The sequence below is a fragment of the Clarias gariepinus genome, chromosome 20 (assembly GCF_024256425.1).
Source record: "Clarias gariepinus isolate MV-2021 ecotype Netherlands chromosome 20, CGAR_prim_01v2, whole genome shotgun sequence".
NCBI classification, from domain to species: Eukaryota; Metazoa; Chordata; class Actinopteri; order Siluriformes; family Clariidae; genus Clarias; species Clarias gariepinus.
Window position 1 is genome coordinate 18,546,341 of NC_071119.1, and position 13,549 is coordinate 18,559,889.

Below are 13,549 nucleotides of genomic sequence, written 5' to 3' on the forward strand. Positions count from 1 at the left end.
TCTCCAATAACTGGCTACTGGCGAAGTTATTTTTAGGGGTGTCACAATGAGGCTGAGGGTTCCCTCTTTTTTACTACGTCCCGGAATCCTCATTTGAAATAATAAGAATAGGTTTTCGACAGGGTTTTCTGATTTGCTCCTCGTAAAAACAAACTCGAACTGGCCATATCTCAGCAACCAATACACCAATAAACATGGTATCCGAATCGAACCAGGAATCTGAAAGTCAACCTGAAATGTTATTTGACGTGAACATTATAATCTGTGTAGTTTCTACTGATAAACAGCTGTTTACCTTTTTCTGCAGGACGCAGTGGAAAATGAAGATGAACATGCCCTGTAGGGAGTTGAAGATGGTAAAGAGGTAGGCCATTATAACCGTGTTCTCGTTGACGTACATGAGCCCGAACGCCCAGGTCAGACCCAGCAAACACAGCAGGGCGATCGCCCCGATCACCCATGATCTGAAACACGAACACACAAAAAGTACATTAGAGCATTTAGTTGTTTAGTTAGTTGCCTATTTATAAGGTCAGTCCCTTGTCACTTTTTTGTCGTAGTTTAAGAAAAGCCGACGTGGGTTCTAATATAAAAAGAACGAGGCAAGGCGTGTAAGGTTCAAGATTTGCATCCTTGATGATCGTTAGCGTAAGCGTTTCTCAGACTTCTTTAGACATTCTTTCTTGCATTTTTTCGTTCTTTCTCTGAAATGTCAGGTCAAGCCGTTTACTATGCAACACATTCAATGTAATGAAAAAAATTTGAGATGTGAGTGAAAAGAGCAAAGTGGCTTAATTGCATTCAAGTCCATATAAATGAAAAATGTAAAATTAAAAATTTAAAAAAGAAAGACTAAATGTATAACCACTACACAAATTCTAACCTTCACCTTCGCATGTCTAATACATCTGAGAGAGAGGAAGTCAAAAAAAAAAAAAAAAAAAGGCCAAGTGTTGGGTGAGTTTAAAACAAGTGAAGGCTGATTGCATGCAATAAAAATGTCAAGAAGACTAGCATCGTTTGCACTTCGCAGTGGACACTTCGTCCTGTTGCTGTGGCAACAGCTGTCTCTGTTATGATGTGGAGACGTGAAGAAACAGAGGCTGGCAGGGGTTTAAAAGGAAAAGAGGGACACTGAATAAAGGTGAAAGAGAGAAAAAATACCAAATAAAAGGTAAGAGACAGAAAGAATGAGAAAGAGATTCAACAATGCTATAAAGCATTTCATGAAGATGTACAACTGCCAGCAACACACTCTCTCTTTCTCTTTCGCGCTCTCACACACACTTATGCCAAACACCAATTACAGAATTCCTACCGCTTTCCTAAGTAAAAGAAAAATAAACTTTTTTTTCACACCTTCCAGGTATATAATCAGACCTTTTTCTGCATTTAAGCTTCACATGAAAAAAATGAATTTTTGCTTATTTTAAACACATTTGGATACGTCTTGCTGGCTTTTGCACGTGCCTGACAACGTGTAAGTCGTGTAAGAGACTGTACTCTGGCGTGCGCTCCCGATGTGCGAGCTGTGTGATGGAGAGATGAAGTGATGGAAAGACTTGTTGTAAATGAATCGTAATCCATCTTTCTTTGACAGCAGGAATATATAGTTCTACAGAAAGGGTGCTACTGAACTGTTTTTTTTTTTGGACATGCTGAGTAACTATTGGCACCCTGATGTAGCTCAACGTGTCAATTCTAAACGTTTTTTTTTTTTTCAATACTGCTTAAATAATTAAGAGAAGACTTGACTTAGTCCCGGTTTGACTTGAACGATACTTGTATGTGTTTGTATGGTTCAGGTCAAACGGACTGTATAGTTCGGGACTAACTTTACTTTACCTTACATTTTTTGAGCAGTACATTAACGAAAAAAAAATTGTTTAGTTATGTTTAATTTAGCTTGAAAATCTTGATATGTAAAAAAAAATGGTATTAAAAGCTAAAAGTTTTTGCAAAGCGTTAAAACTGGAGACTTCTTCCAAAAATATTCCAGAAAACCTAGGGTTAGGGTTTAAAAATCAACCATTACACACAACCTTGTACTATACAATATAGTTGTATATGAATCAAGAGCCACGTTATCCAGGGTAACATCAGCATACTGTACCACCAAGAAGGATGAACCACATCCAGCAGGATTAACTGTGGATGCGAGAGGTAGCTGTCTGAAAAGGATGTGTGTTAACCCGGATTGTATCCAAAAAACATAAAACCACAGCTGGCCAACTCACTGAAGAATAAATGTGCACCTTAACTCTCCTGTTTCCACCAAAACTGTTCGTCGGGAGCTCCACAGGGTCGATATACATGGCCAGGCTGCTATAGCCAAACCTTTGGTCACTTGTGCCAATGCCAAACGTCGGTTTCAATGGTGCCAGCAGGGAAAATCTTGGGCTGTGGACAATGTGAAACATGTATTGTTCTCTGATGAGTCCACCTTCACTGTATGTCCCACATCCGGAGGAGTTACGGTCTGGAGACCGTACCAACCAGACTGTTGCATGGCCAGAGTGAAGCATGGAGGTGGATCAGTGATGGTTTAGGCTGCAATATCATAACATTCCCTAGGCCAATACTTGTGCTTCTATATAGGCACATCACTGCTAAGAACGACCGAACCATTCTGGAGGACCATGTGCACCCAATGGTTCAAACATTGTATCCTGAAGGTCATGAATATCAGGATGATGATGCACCAATACATACAGTAAGACTGGTGACAAAGTGGTTTGATGAACATGATAGTGAAGTTGAACATCTCCCATGGCCTGCACAGTCACCAGATCTAGATATTATTGAGCCACTTTGGGGTGTTTTGGAGAAGCGAGTCAGGAAACGTTTTCCTCCACCAGCATCACGTAGTGACCTGGCTACTATTCTGTGAGAAGACAAGTTTCAGTTTTATTGTCCAACCCCTGTATATATATTATACATTAATAGCTATTAATAGCACAGTGTAATGGGTTAAGTGGGAAACCTGGGATGAGGTGATGGTGTATGGTGGATGATTGCTTGAGCTGAGCCGTCTCGTACCGTGGAAGTTATGAAAACGACTGAGGGAGGCGGCAAATATGTGGCAAATGAGAAAGGAAGGGATCTCGGGTTGAGTGACAGGCCTCCATATTGCGCTCTGAATGAGACACCGAGTCGCAACGACAAGAAGCGCCGGTGCTATTTTCATCATCGGGGATAAGGTGAGGAAAATGAAAAAAGAGGTTCCCTAAACGTACTTCTTTTTTAAATCAAAATGGGCATGACAGAAGGAAGAGGAAGGATGATGAAGATGTACTTAATAAAAGGAAGAAGATGCGTCGTGGGTAGTGAAGAAAACAAGACGTAAATAAAAGGCTGTGTGGTTTAAGAATTTAGTGATGGGGTGAGATATATATAATTAATAATAAATAGAGCGAGACAGCTCTTGGTCTGTTTGAGAGTGAGACAGGTGGGTTACAACTTTAGATGTTATACGTACCATATAAACCCTAACAATGCTGTATGTGAGATTTATTTTAAACGTATTGTTGAAGCGTAAGACAGGTGGGTTTGACGCTTTCTTGGTTACACAGATGTACATAAAAGCAAGACAGATGTTTTATGCATATCCCAAGGACTCCCCCTAGAGAATGAGACAGATGTTGAATAACTCTGACTGTGTTACACATGCCCTGATAGACTGTGAGACAGGTATGTTACAGGGTGGAACTGGTGTGTTTAAGCTTTCAGTGATGCACAGGTTCCAAGACAGATGTGTTATTTTTATCTAAAAGGTGAGACAGGTGGGTTGCAGCTCATTCTTTGGTATATAAACATCAATAAAAGCAAGATCCTCTCTTAACAGGCTTTGATTAGGATAAAACAGGTTAAAAATTTTTTTAAATCTCCGATAGTGCATGAGACAGATGAGTTATAGCTTTCCAGGTTAATGAAGCTCTGATATAATGTGAGACAGGTAGATTATACAGCATGTCTATCATGTTATACATGATAAACAGAGTGAGACCCGTGTATTACGGCTCAATCTTCCGGCCAACACAGAGCGACTCGGGTGTTCAAGAGCACCTTCTTTGCTGCACAAGCTCTAACAGAGTGAAAGCTGTGGTTAATAGTGTGTTATATTCTCATCCCAGGAAGGTTTTCTCCTCGCCGGCGTGTTATAACTCGTCGCGGAAAGAGACCGAGATGCTCTTGTGTTAGCTCTGGATATGTTGCAAGAGCTTAGAAATATACCGTAGAACAGGGAGAAACCTTATTGCCATTGCTGGAGGCAATGATCCACACTCTCTCTCTCTCACACACACACACACACATACACACACCAGTCCTAACGTTGGTGTTTAATAGCTTGAGCAGGTGCTGAGCCAAATAAATGATTTATGGAATTAGTGAGGAGGCCATTAAGCATCATTTTGCTGGGTCTGTCTTAATGACCTGCAGGGAAGGATACTTCATCAGCCTGACTAGCCCCTGAACGCGCACTCGATGAGAGAGAGAGAGAGAGAAAAAGGGAGGAAGAGAGGGGGGGAACGAGAGAGAATTGACCTTTGGTCTGTGGCAGCGTGCTAATGTGAGGGTAGACGGAGAAATGAGGGCAAGTGATAAAGGTATTTATGCCTCAGCATTGTTTAATTCTCTAATCTGATTGGATTAGTCAGAAGGAATCACAAAAATGCAAAGAAGAAAAAAAACATAACAGATTCTTGAAAACTAATCAGCTTCCGGTGACTCAGCTTCATCATTGGTCTTATTTCCTCGCTCTCAGCACAACGCAAACTCCTTAATGCTGCATTTATAAGGCCAGAAAAAAAAAAAAGTCAAGGTAATCTTCCTCATTACCAGCACCCACTGGCACAAAACATATTGTAAGAGGAAAGCCTTGTGTCTCATCTTTATCCTTCAGACTTCTGCCAAGCCACTTCAGACACGGACTTAGATCTTGCGATCTCATTCTTCCCTGGAGGATATGAAGAAGTGACATTCTTTCATCCGTCTGTTAAGTTATATAACGTGGTGCGACTTCTCTCTTCCTTTGATCTGAAGGGACAAAATCGCCAAAACTATTTCCGGTTATTAGAAATCTCTACTTTCAAAGATTGATAAACACATACACATATAGTACAGAGTAACACACACACACACACACACACACACACACACACACACACACACACACAAAGTAATTCCAATGGGGTTTTTGGGGGGAGAAAAAAGAAAAGAAAAAAAAAGAAAGCTGTATTTGAAGTTTAATTGAATTTGAAAGTTATCATCTAATACGTTAAGAAGTCTTCCTGCTGGGCGTTTAAGCAAATAAGAGCGCGTGGCTCTACAGCTTGTGAATAATAACGCCTAAACTACTCTCTCTCAGGTAGCGCTGCCACTGGGCTAATAGTCTGGGTTAAATATGAAAAATCAAAGCGAATTACCACAAGAGCGTCTCAAAACGTGTTTAAAGCGATTAAAGCAAATTTGAGGCAATTTATACCCGTAATTCCACGACGCCCCAAAATGAGCGAATCTGCATTCGAATGCTTGTGGTAATTGAGTTAGACAGAAAAAAAGAATGGCAGGAAAAAAAAGAGGAGAAGAAATCAAATGAAAAAAAAAGAGGCTTTTTGCACCTGCAGTTAAACTGCTGATAGTTTTAAAGAAAAAAAAAATTTAAACCCAAGAAAAAAGTGTGGTGTGAATGTAAGATCAGTCTTCTAGGCAGCTCAGCAGTAATTATCAAACTGCTTTGCGTTTTTCTTTTTTTTTTTCCTCTTGAAGACAGCGACTTCTCATTAGCCTCACCCCTGGCAAATCGAGCCGGAGATCTCGTTAGACAGAGGGCTCGTTAGATGCTCGCCGCATCTCAATGCCTGAAAGGATCGCTCCGAATGGACGGCTTTATTCTTCAAGACAATACACTCGCTATCTCGTGCTGTTGCAGAATGGAAAAACAGTTCGTAAGAAAGAGGATCCGTGATGAATAAGACTGTGTATTGATTTTGCGAGATGCAGGGTGTAGAGGCTGGATAATGGACACGAGAAAGTCCACAATGGAAAAACAGGACTAAAGGGGAAAAAAATGTTAAAACCAATGCCACTTTACTATAGTCCAGTGTATAACACAGTCATCATACTTCCAAGGGGCTGAAAGGCAAAAAAAGAAGCAGAGACAGAGAAAAATGCAAAGACTGAAAAAGAAAAAACACAAAAAAAGAAATGGTAATAGTCCTGAGCAGTGACAGTGAAGTAGGCATAAATCAAACTGACTCATGCAAAAACACAATAGACAAAAAAAAAAAAAAAAAAAAAATCACGCACAATGAAGCATGACACAGCTCAAGCCAAGAGACAAGACAAAACATGTTTCGCAACAAACTCAATCGAATCGGTTCGGAAGCGTAAATTAGTTCACGCCCCGTCAGAACCTGTGTGTGTCACAGCAGAGCGGAATCCTAATAACTAATCAACAGGCCTTTAAAGCCTATTAGAGCTCGAGATAGTGACGCTCTTAAGAAATTGTCTTTATTTTTTTGGGATGTGAACAATTACGCACTAACGCTAGTGATGTTACCTACCAATACTATTTAGCTACTGTTGCTTTTCAAATCTGTGGTCATATTTAGTGGTCGAATTGTACAAAAAAAATATCCAAGGGGGATGGTGTGGTCAAGTATTTATTGATTTATTTTTAGTAAAACTTGTAAAAAAAAAAAAAAATTGCGAAATGTGTCACATTTTCAAAAACTATTTTATTAACAAAATGCAAGCCTAATGAAATAAACTTGGAGCCATTAAAACAAAACACATGCACTTAAAAATGCAACTGTCAAAAGTATCATTTGATCCTTTCCACGGCTTTCATCTGGGGCGGATTATAAGAGTAGAATAAAAGTTTACATAAATATTAGTAATTAAATAATTTAACCTAATAGTATTGTAGTTTTGTATGACTACGCACCAGTGTCTCTCTTTCTCTCTCTCTCTCACACACACACAAATTATCAAATTACTATTATGGCATTAAAAAATCTATTTTTGACCCTTTTGTACCCAAACAAGCAGGTAAAGCAACAAAGTCTAATGAAATTACAAAACCTCTTCTTTAAATTGAAAATGAAATTACACAAATTGGGTAAACAACTAGTCTTTTAAAATCATTAAAGCTGTCAGTCATTTCGAAAACTCATATTAAACGGAATACTTTTCAATCCTTTTATCACATCTTCACTGAGAGGATTTGTGCGTATGTACTGTATATCATACCTTCAGTTCTTTTCTTTTTGAAATATGTCAAAAGCTGTGCTTGAACTGTTCTCTTGGCTGTGCGAAAATGCAAACAGCGCGTAAAATGATGCAAACTCGTGTGAGCTTGTGATCAGCACGATACAATATTGAATTCTTAGATATGTAATAATAATACATAAAAAGTTTAAATATTTCATTTACGGGGATGGTGGTTTTACAGAGGGGACGGTTTTTGTCATTATTTATTAACAGGGAGGATGTCCTCAAATCGAGCACTGGTCATATTAGTAAATGCTACAAAGGGAAAACCTACTGTACTTGTTTAAAGAAAAAATATGGAGAATGTGGTTTCTGAAATAGGTTGACTGCTTTATGTTTTTTAAGTTAATAAAAAGGCAAAACATAATAACCTAATAACCTACTGTATGTCTAAAGAAATATATAGTAGCAAACAAGCAAAGGTTGAGGAATTTTACCTAAATTATAAAAATATACCCAACATTACAACTAAAAAAACAATTAGTTTAAAATATCAATATATTGTGTCGAACAACAATATTTTGTCTTAGAAGTACTTTCAATGACTGTTCAATAACTAAATTATATAGATCAAAAGCTACTGCAGATGAACCTCTAGCTAACAATTTAGATCTGATGAATCTGTAGCTAGGTCTAAAGGTCTAATTTAGCAAGCAATTTAGGTCTGGGGAAAGTACGTATAGCTGATAATATAGCTAGCTCTGAGCGAAATGTAACTACCAAGCTAGGTCTGTCTAAAATATAAGTAAGTAAGTAGCAAGCTAGGTTTGAAGAAAATGTAGCTAACAGCTAGGCTTGAGTAAAATGTAGCCTGCTTGTTTAAGAGGAAAAATATGGATAACAAGGTTTCTGAAATATTTTGTCTGTCTTGTATATTTTACAAGGCAACATTTATGAGAGTGAGAAGAGTTCAAAGGATCCTATTTTTAACAATAATGTTAATTTTCTACTTTCAAAAAGCAAGTTTAATACCTAATTTCCTGTATGATGTGAAGTATGTTTTGACAGAATCTTCGAGAAAAATGTAGCTAGTAATTTTTATTTAATTTATCCTGAATGTATTTAGCAAGTTAGACCTGAGATAATTGAACCTGATTAGCTGTGCCTAAAAAAATAAAATTAGCAAACTTAGCAAGCTACAAAAGGTCTAAAGTAAATAGCCTGAGGGGGAAAAAACTTGATAGCAAGCTAGAGCTAAAGAAAATGTAGCTATCAAGCTAGTGTAAGTCTCAAGAAGGGAAACTCTAGCAAGCAATGTCTGGGGAAAATGTACAGTAGCTACAGTAGTAACCCAGAGGAGGGTAACGCTAGCGAGTCAGGACTTGGAAAATGCAGCTAGTAATAAATTGATATTAAAAAAGCTTCAAGTAAATGTTGATCTTTAAATTGTGTGAAAGGTTTCTGTGCATTCAAGCCAGAATGTCTCTGACAAATCATTAGCTAGTTTGCTTTATGTTTTTTTTTTTTTTTTCAGTTTTAAAATTCTGTTAAAGAGGTTAACTTTATACAGGTTTATTTGGGGTTGTATTTCAGCATTTCAGGCACCCTTTATTTGTCAAATCAAATCAGACACTCATTATTGATTTAAATGAAACACAGACAGTATGACTGTCAATGCTGGGTGTCATTGATTCCTAAGCTTTATAGTCTTGAATATTCCTGCAATGACAAAAGACTCAATCTTGGCGCATTCTGTCAAATTGGAGGCCCATATTGGCACATATAATCCTACTTAATGCTTGGTAATGGCAGAAGCACAACTGGCCATCTCTAAAACTGCTGTGCTTATTAAATCTAAATCCTCTGGATGTGTGGATCAAATGTGCTTTATTACCCAGACTTCTGATCGGCTCAGCTGCAGTGCTGTAATGGGGACAATTGAGCCATCCAGCCGCGCTTTTCACAACAAACCCATCCTTGTGTTATGGCAGGTCAACACATACTCTTAGAAACAAAGGCATACATCTGAATTTAACAGGTGTCAGTGATGAGATGGAAAGGTTGTGACCCAGAGGAGCTGGGCGAGCTGAGCGTGGGCCGGCTTCATGGTTTACACACGCCATTTCAAATAGCTTTATAAATCATATCATAGAAAAAGCAAAGCGCAGAGGTCAATACAGAAACAATGAACAGAGCAGGACGAAGAGGACACCCACACAGAGAGTTTCTTTTTGTCTTTTACTCTTTTCCCCCAGTTCCTTTTAGAGTGGGCCTGATGTTCTGGTGCCTTTCTAATTATTAAATATAAAAGAAGCCATTAAACTAATTTCTACATACATATTTTGGTTGACTATGTTTTGACTAAAGGTGTGAGGAAAAATAGCTACTCAAGCTATCAGGTAAAAACATAGCTAACTAGTTAAATCTGAGGAAAATGTAATCAATAAACTGGGTCTGACTAAAATGTAGTACACAAGCTAGGTCTCAAGAATATTTTAACTAACAAGTTAGGTCTGGAAGAACTAGCTAATGTTACAGAAATGTAGCTAACAAGCTTGTTCTGAGGAAACAGTAGCTAACAATAAAGGTCAGATAAACCTAAAGCTAGGTCTAAGGAAAATGTAGCTAGTAATTTGGGTCTGAGGAAAATGTAGCTAATAAGCTGGGTCTGACGAAAATGTGGTAATTACCTGGACTTGTAACTAAAAAATGTTACTAGTAAGCCAACACTAAGAAAATGCAACTCACAAGTTACGTAGGTCTGAGGAAAACGTAGCTAACTAGCTAAAACTGAGGCACATGGAAAAACAATTCTAGCTTTAAGGTAAATGAAGTTACAGCAAGATAGGCATCAAGTGAACTTGTTTCATTTGAACAACTATTCTGTAAATAAATGAGTTTTAAACGATTTGTAATTTTCGATATGTAAGAAACATTAGGAGGTATACATACCCATACAACATACTTGTTTTTGTTACTCCTTTCTTTTCCTGTGCGGCTTTCTTTTTTTAGCCCATAATCAAACAGTTCAAATTGCGCCTGGTGAATTAGCCTTGTGAAAACAGGAGACTATAATCATCTAATTATCAACATGAATAGGACGTCTGATTACAAAATTATCCAGTTTCATCTAAGACGTTATCAAAGACGTATCAGCACCGTGCCGGCTGCCTAATTAATCAGACAGACCAAACGCCTTTGCTTGGGTTGCGTGTTAGAATTTATCCACTCCAATTCAATCATGAACTCTAATTCAATGTTACATATTATTGACTTTTGGTTTATTGATTTAATTGAGATATTGCAGTTAGGAAGTTTTCAGTCGTAACACAAAGCGAAGTCAAAATACGTCACATTAGTTCAGTGAAAACCTCTCTTTATATATAACCATTGATGAGTGAGTCAGAACTCGACCACGATGGCTTGATTAAGAGCAAATTCATGAGAGATATGAACTCAACAGCACACAAAAAACGCAGGGTTAATGTTTGTGCTTTGAAAGCGATTAAAGCCATTCTGTTTGGCCTTCAAACACACTTAAAAAGACTCACATGATGCATCCTGACCACATATGTGGGACATTTTGTTTTGGAAAATGTAATGATTAGAATATGGCTGATGGAAACAAGAAAAAAAACAAATAATCAATAAAAAAGATTTTTATTTTAGAACTAGAAATGTATCAGTTTCTCATTCATCTTGATTAATATCGACGTGATTGATCGAAGCCGCGTAACGCATGGTGTCCTATTAGTTCATGCTGCATTAGTCGAAACCTCAACTCTGATTATAAATGTGTTATCATGTTTGTGTGAGAGAAAAACAGACATTTTTATCTTAAGCATCATTCCCTTTCTCTGACTGGCTAGAAGGACGTTTATCAAAACGCAACATTTCTCAGCTTTTCCTTGTGAAGTGACCTGTTCACACGTCTGTGATATCAGTCACAGTGACTCACTGCTTTTCATTAAACCTCGAAAGCAGCAACATCAATAACTGCACATATTCATAAAGTCATTACGGCTCTCTGCCTCTCCAAAGTGTTCTTTCATGAATATTTATACGCATGTACACCTGCAGATGTTAATCCCGGCCAACCGCGATCCCCCTTCTCAATTTGATGCCTTTCACCTCTTCCCATAATGCATCGTGCTCCCAGGAATACCTTTAGGCCTTAAGATTGTTACTTAACCTTTGAAGCCAAGGGAAAAATATCAAAGGCTGTGCACCCGTCTGCTTGTGATATAATGGATAAAGCATGATTATAAAGATGCACACGTCTACCGGCAAGATACACACCCACCAAAGTATGAGGCTTCGTGAAACTTACTTAATGTTGTCCAGGCAGCCAGAGTCGGGCTTCAGGATGGCCGTGTGGTGGAACATTTTGTACAAGGCGATGCCTAGGAAGATGACGTTCAACTGGAAAACAGACAGTAAAACAACAACAGGACAACTTAAACCATGGCTGATTATAATATCTCTCTACTTTGACTTAACTTTCACAAAGCTGCTGTGATTCAGAAAAAAAAGTGGCTTTTAATGTTATCATGACTATTTAAAAGCAAAGCAAAAAAAAAAAAAAAAAAAGAATCTCTCAAGTGAAACAAATTACTCAAAGGGAACTAATGATGCAGGTTCATTAACAAGTGTTTACCATAATGATTAGAGTAGCAGGCCCGATAAAACTCCAGATGAAATACGTGTCCAGACGCAACCAGCACCTGAGAAAAGAAGAAAGATCGAGAGGGGATTAAACACAATCTGGCAACTGCGCCGGCCGAAGTCTTCAGCGCATATAAAGTGGTGTATGGCTGATGGGGAATAACTGATCGAACGGAGTTTCGCTGGCCACATGAGACCCTGATCCATGAGCGCCCACATGTTAAATTATTCACCTCCTAATTTCCGCTGCATTGGAAATGACGGCCTTGGCGCAGACATTAACTTCTTACTCATTGTGCCTCGCTCAAACTGTTAACACACCTCAGTTAACCAACAAAAGCACCTTTTAACAGCCTTATCCACCAAACCTATATACATATTTCGCAAGACAGAGCTCAGATATTTTTTGGCGCACTTATTATGTTATGGTATTTTTTCAATAGTAACTAATAAATCACAGGGACTTGCATGGCAGATGCTTCACATTTTCTAAGCAAACATTTTTTTTTCAAGTTCTACCTAAAAACGTTTACTTAGCTTTAGGAAGGAAGCCTCCAGGTGTCAGGTCTTTTTAACTTTTTACAACTGTAGGTTTTAGTAACTGATGATTTTTTAGTTTCTTGATAATATAAGTTGCATTTTAAATCTTATTAATGAGCAGATGGTGAAAGGATAGCTGTTTTACTAGATACTAGAATATAAGTAACTAGCTTATTTTTAAATATTCCACTTATTATTCCAATATTAAATAATTTTGAGGGAAGTCAAACTAGAACTTTCGATTTTGCAAAATAACAGAAACTATATAATCCCCTGCTACAGTAATGCACTTGTCCCAGTGTTTCACTAGTGCTTGGATACCATCAAGGTAAAAAAAATTCTCAGAGTGCCTGATTAATTTCTGAAACACTGGCCTCCCAAGAAACTCCTTTAATAGCCCGAACATGTGGAAATTTTCAAGGATCAGGCGTTTCAGTTAATAAACTTTTACGGACAAGAAAGTTCACATTTAGGCTCTGAGCCACCAAAAAAATGTCTGATAACTATAAAATAAATACCTGAGCCCTTGTAACTTAAACAATATGTAGATAAACCAGGATCGATAGCTGTAATGACTTTATTATTTCACTGGTAATTAGAATAATAGCCTGGTTAGAATAAATTGCACCTCAACCTAAACAGTCTGACACGATCAGCGACAATCCTACGTAAATTTCAGTCGGAGTAAGAGGTGGGGTGCAAAACTCTGATAATTTGCTAATTAGGTTAATATTAGCCATGGAAATACTTGATTTAATTGTTCCTGTGCATGTTTAGTGGGGGCGGACAGTTGTATCCTCATGAGTCTTTACTTCTAATTACTGGGTCTCTGGCCACTGATTGGCTCACATTTTACATGCAGTAAGGGATCTAACCAATCGTAAATGAGACTGAATTCTTGGGAAGATTGGAGGATGGAAGGTTTAACATGACATCATCGTTTGGATAAAAAAAAAAAAAAAAAACTTTTCCTTTTCGTTAAGGAGCGATGTTCACTGGTGTTGGCGCTGACAATCTTAGACAATCAGTCGAGTTTATTTAAACACAAGGCCGCGCCCACCTGGTTAATCCTCAAATCAGAAAGAGGAAGATTTCATAAGCTTGAGAGAATTTCATACGGAGTAATAAC

The 13,549-nt window shown here is 38.0% G+C and overlaps 1 protein-coding gene across 13 annotated transcripts in view; it reads right to left on the minus strand.

Annotated features, from left to right (window-relative positions):
• LOC128508385 (adhesion G protein-coupled receptor L3-like) overlaps nucleotides 1-13,549 on the minus strand; it is a 321,516-nt gene that overhangs the window by 21,751 nt on the left and 286,216 nt on the right. For all 13 annotated transcript variants that reach the window (XM_053479696.1, XM_053479700.1, XM_053479690.1 and 10 more), the window contains 3 exons: nucleotides 11,873-11,939; nucleotides 11,546-11,637; nucleotides 296-464 (listed from right to left, as the gene is read on the minus strand). In XM_053479696.1, coding sequence (XP_053335671.1) covers nucleotides 296-464; nucleotides 11,546-11,637; nucleotides 11,873-11,939 — 328 coding nt within the window. The remainder of the gene's footprint in view (nucleotides 1-295; nucleotides 465-11,545; nucleotides 11,638-11,872; nucleotides 11,940-13,549) is intronic.